General features: G+C 35.3%; 1 protein-coding gene across 1 annotated transcript; it reads right to left on the bottom strand.

The window, feature by feature from the left end:
* Nucleotides 1-1,743: 1,743 nt before the first annotated feature.
* Nucleotides 1,744-6,446, bottom strand: LOC145092843 (uncharacterized). Its single transcript, XM_079030826.1, has 13 exons — nt 6,175-6,446; nt 5,902-6,082; nt 5,755-5,806; nt 4,961-5,030; nt 4,667-4,820; nt 4,119-4,152; nt 3,346-3,860; nt 3,195-3,243; nt 3,002-3,118; nt 2,772-2,876; nt 2,595-2,686; nt 2,334-2,487; nt 1,744-2,254 (listed from the first exon to the last, which is right to left on the bottom strand). Exons 2-13 carry the CDS (start codon nt 6,078-6,080, stop codon nt 1,979-1,981), a joined length of 1,797 nt encoding a protein of 598 aa, XP_078886952.1. The 5' UTR covers nt 6,081-6,082; nt 6,175-6,446; the 3' UTR covers nt 1,744-1,978.
* Between the last annotated feature and the right edge of the window lie 2,243 nt (nt 6,447-8,689).

The following is an 8,689-nucleotide window of genomic DNA, read 5'->3' as shown; positions in this document are numbered from 1 at the left end:
TCCGAGAGCATTTCAAGATGGCTAATCTTTTTTCCAAAAGCACGATCTTGTATCTAGGTGTCCAAGGGACCTAGAAACAACCTTAACCATGGCTATAACTTATCAAACTCGACAGAAAACATTTTAGAACAAAAAAACCCGAGAATAGTGAGCACATGAAGATTTTAACGTGATTTGAGGTTGTTTTCTTGGTTCTAGTTGTCCATACTTGCTCTTAAGTGTTAAGGGAGATCAATAACATCACTAGCAAGAGATTAACAACGCTAAAGCTTGATTAACTCGGCTGTAAACATTCGAGTACACAGAAACCACAAAAACGAGAACTTTAACGGTTTGAAGGTTGCCGGAGGCAGCTCCGGTCTCCATATCGTCGGAAAAGGGCTGGGAATCATATTAGGGGCGAAGGAAAGCTGGTACGTGCCTCGGGGTAGCTGGAAATTCGAAGAAACGAACACAAACTCCTTTTATTTCTCTGAAAACCCTAGCTCGGAACCACCTCATTCTCTCTCATTTTTCGGTCGGTATAGGGTTGAAAAGGGGAGAGGCGTGCTTCAAACGATCAAGACTTAAAGTATTTAGAGTTGGGAATCATTTTACTTTCGCAAATAATCGATTATGCAGGCCTAAAAGAGGATGACGACCAACATGTGTTTGCTGCTGAACAGGATAGGAGACAACAACTTTTCAAAATTGGTAGCTTCAATCCCTGGGGTTTGGCATATTGACATATTCGACCCCAATTAACAATTCCTTTACAAAACTAATTTATCGAGCTTCTATTCTATGTAATTTTATTGTATTAAACAACGATGAAATAAAATCTATTAAGTTAAAGAATCTCTTAGTTGTATAACGAAAAAACTATTTCAGATTTTTTATTTACAACTAAGCCCAGAAAACCGGTAAACATTAGTGTTAACCGGGTTTAAGACCCATTTTGCTAACGTTTACCGGTATCTTAGGTTTAATTGTAAATAAAAATCCAGAGATGACTTTTTCATTAATAGAAACAAAGTTTAGGGATTTTTATGGAGGTTTTCATATATAAAAATGTATAGTAAGCTTTATTATTTATGTGCACCTCGTTGGCTTAGCTAATTGGCTTTAGTACTCAAGTTGGGCCTAATTAGTTTGCAATTTGTTGGGTATTCAAACATCAACACACAAGTAAAATATGCAAAGAAAAACTATAGACAAAAGAATTGTGTGGTTCACACGTAATCGTTTTACACCCATATGCGAATTAGAGAGATTTATTATTGGTATCGGAATGATTTACAATTACATTAAGGCTCTACATATATAGCTAGATACGAACAAATAAAACTTAGACAATATGTGAAACTAACATAATATATGTGAATGGGTGATATTTATATTCTTCTTCTTCACCATTTATGATGTTGGGGACCACTCACACCCACCAGAAACAATCAGTCTCCGTAACTCATAAGCTAGTTATGTGCGTTGAGTCTTATATAACAAGTCAGGTGAATCAGACCCGGATAAAATCGGTTCTCATCGTATATTTTATACGAAGAAATTAATAAATATTCTTGGCATTAACCCCACCCCCCCCCCCCCCCACCAAAAAAAAATTGGTTTTTTCAATTATTATTATCTTTGGATTTTTTTATATATATGATGGATCCGTATTAAATTGAACTTATCTTTACTCTTATGTCTTATCGAAAAATCAAAAATTGAACAAGGCTCACAAAATAAAAAACCATAGTGAACAAATTATGATTCTTATGACATATTTCATTAGAATTTTGCTTAAAAAATGCATTCAAAAACTTGTTAAATCTAATCAATTATCCCATTTGTTTACCTCCCATTCTCGAAATCCTTCTAAAGCTTAATTACAAATTTCCCCTTATCACGAGTTAATCCAGATTCTCAAAAAGTTAAAAACTCTAACATTTAAACAAACAAACATAACAAAATTCCAAAACTTTGACTAACCTTCAATTAATTACTCCTCCTCCAACTTAACATCAGGGGTGTAAGTGTGACTAAAATCAAAATCCATAAGTTTTTTAGGAATATCATTTGGAACAATTATTCCACCATTGTATCCATCTGTAAGCAACTTCCCAATCTTGGACTTCCACTCTGAGCTTTCACTCTCGTTTTTCCTATCATGAACAACTCTATCGCGATAATTTAACATCGTCCCCAAACCACTGTCAGCAATCCATCCGTATTCCATTAGCACACGCGCTTCACCTTCACTCAGATCCTTCCCAACCTTAAAATACCATTAACGAAAGAACGTTACTATTTTTTATTTTATGTTTATTAAAAATTTGAAAGATTGAGAGAGTTACAATTAATGGTCGATTCTCGATGAGAGTAATCCTGCTACAGCTAGTAAGCTTCATGGTTGTAACCAATCTTTTGATCTGCCAATTTACAGGTAATGTGTCTACTAATTCAAAGAAGTATGTTGCGTATCCGTATTCTGGGCGTTCAAGCACTATCCTACAAAACAAGTAAAATTATAATATTTCAATTTCTTTTACAGCTAATTAGAAATATGTTATAATAAAATAGTCAATGAAAGTGCATTGCTATTTGTTGAATTTAACCTGTTATGTCTTTTGAAAACGAAAATGAAAGACTGGAGGTCGCGGCACCAACCCCATTCAACTGGCCACTTTCGAACACGTAGATATCGTGCCTACAACATATATGACATTAAATTTCAAATATAATACTAATTAAAAAAATATTATGAAAATAAATAAAACTTTAATGAAAATCACCTGTTCCACAAGTGAAATAAGGCAAGCTAAACAATAACTAGCTTTTTCACCTTTACCACACCTTATTGGTCCAAACTTTAAAAATGACTGCCTTTGAGAGAAAAGCTGCGTGTGTAAACAAAGAAATAATTCAGTAAAAAGTTAATAGTATAAGTTAGAGAAAGGGAATATGCCTAGGATATTCCTTTTATGGTCTGATAATGAATAATGGAAATTCTTGCAAAGCAAACCTTTTCTATCACATCTTCAAGCTCTGAAAAACTCTCTTCGATATCCAATGCTTCATCATCCTCATTTTCTCCATAAAGTTTAATTTCATCAACTAAAACCCCTTTCTCAATTAACACCTAATAAATAAAACAGCAACCATGAACAACCAAAAATTTATATAAAAAAAAAAAAAAAATACTTTCAAATAGTTACCTGTAGGAGTCCTGGAGCATCTTCCTCTAATGCTTTCTCAATCGAATCACTGAATTTATTAATCAAAATAAGCATAAATGATAAATCCATTATTTTGCATATGTAATAGTTAAAAAAGTTATTAAAATAAAATAAAAATAAAAACACTTACGTGGCAGTTTTCCTTCTTTTGCGTGGTCTTTTCGGTAGGAATGGTATTGAAGACTGTGATGAAGTGGGCTTATCGTCATTGCCAAAAGACGAAAATGCCCTTGGGTTCTCAAAAGTCTCATGAGAACTACTCTTGGGGAATTTTCTTGATGCTAGTAATCTCATTCTATCTCCAAGCATCATGTCATCTATTATATCTTGGAATATTTCAGCATTGTTTAAAGGCTCACTTTTTACAGGTATTTGGTTATGCAAACATGGGATAACTGGAACATCTTTTTTTGGACTTTGTAAATCATCATCTAAAGGTTCAACTTTAACATTTTTGTAGTTTTGTGAGTCAGTTATTTTTTTAGCCTCACAAGAAGTATAAACACTTTCATCTTGTTTTTCAAGGATTTCATTCTCTCTTCTTATTGGAGATCTTATACCAGAAACATCACTTTCTCCACTTTTTATTTGAGCATTGGGCAAGATCATGTCAGCTGAACTTGTACATGGGTCTGAAAACTTATTCTGTAACATGAAAATTTAGCAACTGATATTAAAAATATAAGTAAGGATCATTTTATAATTTATTCGATAAATTAATGAGCTTATGCAATGTGTTTTGAAAAGACTTAGAAGTTGAGAGTTTTTATGTCTCAAAATAGAAAGATAGGGTGAATGTAATACTATGAAATAGTGAACTAAATCTAATAAGCAACAAAAACAGAAAGAGATCTAAAGTTTGAATCATAGGACATTAGATGCTGTGTAGAAAACAAAAATTACCTCCATGGATGTCCCAGTGGACCCCACCAGTTCCCTGCAAATTAGGTATAAAATTATAAGAACAATAAAAAGGCAAGTGGATGACATCAGCAATGAAGAAAAATGGCTACATGAATACACACCTAATGTTGGCATGGAAATCAAGGTGATTGTGTTTGTGCTTGTTAAGGGGATGTTATTATTCGACTTAATGAGCTTAATGTGTTAAGCACTTAACCTGAACAGATATACATGGCTGTTTCTTTTTTACTTAATCTGAACAGAATTACTTAATGGGTTAAGCTAAAAAACCTAGTTACCTAGCTTAATGTATTAAGACACTAACTCTTTACCTATTTGTCCTCTCATGTTAAAAAGTTCATTTACCTATTTGTCCTCTCATGTTAAAAAGTTCAAATATTGTAACTTTTGTTTTTTGGAATGTAAGGATAAAAAGGTAAATTAGCCTCATTCAGACGATTTATACAGCGTAGAAAAGAAACAACCCCTAAGTTACAGGAATAAAATCACATATGAAAAGAAAGGAAACCATAAAAATAGAGGAAGACCTTGATAGCAGCATCCTCTGTCTTTCCTTCAGCACAACATGATCAAGATCCTCAAGGAACTCTTCAGAATTATCAATATCCTCATTATACTTTATTTCTAGTTTCTCTGAAAGCATTCTGTCTTGAAGAGAACTCCCAACACTGTGAACTTTGCCTGTTAGATGATATCAGCATTTAACTAGAGTAAATACTCGATTATAGTAAAATATATATACATGCCAATTATAGCACTCTACATTCATAAATGGGAAAATACAGGAAAAGACTTGGGAGTAACTTCATGTAAAGATTTACCATGTTGGATGTGTTCAAATGAGGCATCATCAGACCTTCCTTCAGTCCCATCATGATCAGAATGAAAACCCTGTATGTCAACTTATCAAATTTAATAAAGGTGACATGTACATAAAAGCATCAATTACCTTGTCAGTTATCATATAAGAAACTAGAATATGAAAAGAAACGGGTTATTGTTCTATAGAGATCATATAAAATGATAGGTGATCTATGCATAATAATGTTCAGATACGGTTTTATTGATAAGCTAAAACACAAAGAATTGAAAATGATAGCAAACTCACGACTATATGCACTGCAATTCTGCACATACCAGTAATAGCAGTATAACTAGAAAAAGAATTTACTGAGAAGTGCAGAAGAACCACAAGGAGCGTCCATGATTAATGAATAATCAGATTGACAGCAGTAAGATATTACAAAGTCTTGCCATCAACCTTTTGATGTTAAAAAGGGGTTCAACCCTAACAATAATGTAGCAAAAAGCCAAAATGTTATAAGTCTTAACTTAATATCTATATCTGTGAACACCAAGAGTTGCCATGTTATATCCAATTTCCCTTGATATCTTTGCTGTGAGATTTCTAAAAAAAATCTGAAGAGGAAGGCAATAGCAGTTCCTACTCCTGGAAACTTTGTGAAGTTCATAATGGTATTGTAAAACTACTTCATTAAACAATGGACAATGACTGAACTGAAAGCATTGATTATTGCTGAAAGCCTAAGTACAACAATAAACTCTAATGGACCTTAACAATTATCAGATTTCTTTCAACGCAAACTAAGCTTACCAGTGAGTCACAGAGATCATCTTCCTTCTTGAGAGAATCATCAACCGGAGATCTGACTCGATAACAACAAACAGTCGATAATAATCCCTCAGAAACAGAAAATCAGAACAAATACAAGTACGAGCAACTCCAAACCAAAAGGCTTACCTAGCCGGTATCAAGATTTCCTTTTGGCTTCTCGACACAACCGTAGCGCGTAGCATTTTCAACCGTTGCTTCAATGGGACACAATCGTGCTCTTCTGACCATTCGGTTTCTACGGGTAGTTCATCCTCAGATTTCACTTGTTCGTCATTCAGCCCAGTAGCAGGACAACTATCCGTCATTCCTATAGCAATGTTTTAAATTTGATAATATTAGGGTTAGAAATCGACGCAGGCGCATAAGATATAGACTAGAGAGACGCGAGAAGGAGGTGACCTTGGAAATAGTCTCGCCAGAAAAAATGTATGGTCTGTCTACTCGCATGGACCGAGAAGTGTGCGTGGGTGTGGGTGTGGGTGTGGGTGTAGTGGTGGTGGGAATCTGTTCACGTCGCTGGTGTCATGGGGAGACGGGAGAGTGAGAACGCACACAGATACAGATGCGGAGGGGATGTTGGGAGAGGTGGGCGGTAAACGGGAGCGAACACAGGGATCAAAACTCCGGGAGGGAGATGAATAGTTGTTTGAAATTTTTACTAAATCCGGTTGTTTGTTCCAAAAATATTGGAGCAAAAAATTATTGGAGAGATTTGTAAACAACAAAAATTATTTGGGAATATGAATTATCAATGTAATTAATTTTTTGGTATGTTTAGATCTAGGTAACTATCTTTTTTTACACATCTAGGTAACAAATTTGTTAGAAGTGTTCACATATGACCATTATAACCTGCTATAGCAGGTTAAATCCTACATGTGAACGCTTTCAACAAGTACGTTACCTAGATGTGTACAAAAAAATAGTTAGTCAAATAGTTAGAAATCGACGCAGGCGCATAAGATATAGACTAGAGAGACGCGAGAAGGAGGTGACCTTGGAAATAGTCTCGCCAGAAAAAAAAATGTATGGTCTGTCTACTCGCAAGGATCGAGAAGTGTGTGTGGGTGTGGGAATGGGTGTAGTGGTGGTGGGAATCTGTTCACGTCGCTGGTGTCATGGGGAGAGTGAGAACGCACACAGATACAGAGGCGGAGGGGATGATGGGAGAGGTGGGTGGTAAACGGGAGCGAACACATTGGGGATCAAAACTCGGGGAGGGGGATGAATAGTTGTTTGAAATTTTTACTAAATCCAGTTGTTTGTTCCAAAAATATCGGAGCAAAGGGTTTTCTTAGTGGGTCAGTTGACCATAAAATAGAAAAATGGGAAGAAGAGAGTAGAAAAATTATTTGATTGGCTTAACGCAAACGAGCCACCAATGGAGAAGTGGTGTTCATGGTGTTATTACCACATTATGGAGGTATCACATAGGCAAAAACACAGTTGGTACTTGGTACTTATACCGTGTGCTCTTATAAAAAATATATAGGTTAAGAATGAGGGGAGCGGGTTCAGCACCCTCTTCGTCAATGTCGATGTGGCTCAGTAAATATATGTCTGCTTTTTTGGTATGCTGAGGTTTGCATCCCAATTCGACAGGAAGATGTTGAATCTCTCTTCATCCTTTCTGCTCCTCCACCATGACCAGGGGCGAAGCCAGGAATTTTTTTTAAGGTGTTCCTCTTAAATTATCAATCATCCAAAAACTACAAACATATATAAATTATCAAACAAAAGGAAAATATGGGGTTTTATTTGATGTTTCTGTTATTCTATGTGCTTACAGATTCTATGTGCTTACAGAATGGGAAGAAAACGTTATGAAAAATACATATATTAAAAGAAAAAATAGAAATGTCACTTTCTCCTTTCATTATCATTTATTGCAATAAAGAAAGGAGGGCTGCTACATCTTATCTCCAGTCCCCACAATCTAATTCTAAACAAACTAACACAAAAGAGTTACATGTTAGCCACATGGTTGGGGACAATGAACATATCATATATTCATATTTACTTTACATCTTATCTCCAATCCCCACAGTCTAATTCTAAACAAACTAACACAAAAGAGTTACATGTTGGCCACATGGTTGGGGACAATGAACATATCATATTTACTTTACTACTTGTTTATCTAAATGAAGACAACTAATATATTACATACATATGGCTGACATATCATGTGGCTTAGATAAAACAAAATAATAGCAATAGGTAAACAAATACCCTACGTGCCTAAGTTTGTTCATAATATACATTATTAAGACACAATAACCTGATTGCTTGTTACGTTGCTGTCTTGCTCCGATCTCCAACTCTCGCTGCCAGTGCCAACTTCGATTAAGAGGATTAGAGGAAGAACGATGTTCAACATGCATCTTCTACCTTTCTAATTTGGCGTTGATTTGAGCGAGTGAAGGGGTTTTTGGGTCTCTGATTAATTCAGCTGGTATGAAAAAGATGGGCCTGGGCTAGTAAAAGAAGTATTATTCGGAATTTCAGGGTGGGCATGGGCTCACTCTGGTTCTAACGTGGCTCCGCCACTGACCATGACCCTCTCTTTCTTGTTTGTATCTTATTTCCTCGCTCCCTTGCCTTGGTCCAACAACACCATCATACTTGTTGGTATAAAGTTTCTTCTGGACCTTAAGAAGATATAAAGTTCACATATTTATCACTCATAATGTTTGTTTCATAATTTAACAAGTGTATGGTCAAAGAATGGTCAAGTTGGATTTTACCCAAAATATGAGTTTTTAGCTGAAATCTCTATTAAGATCTTAATGATTTAAGACGTATATAAAAGGCTTAATATGTATGAATGTCATAGGTTATGGAAAGGAAGGAGTTGGGGTCTGATGGGTTTTGAGCATTCTAATACTTCCTAAGTGTACATGCAACCCTAATA

The sequence above is a fragment of the Lactuca serriola genome, chromosome 3, assembly GCF_051521515.1.
Source record: "Lactuca serriola cultivar US96UC23 chromosome 3, Lser_US96UC23_V15, whole genome shotgun sequence".
In the NCBI taxonomy this organism is placed as follows: Eukaryota; Viridiplantae; Streptophyta; class Magnoliopsida; order Asterales; family Asteraceae; genus Lactuca; species Lactuca serriola.
This window is presented reverse-complemented; position numbering and strand designations above follow the sequence as displayed.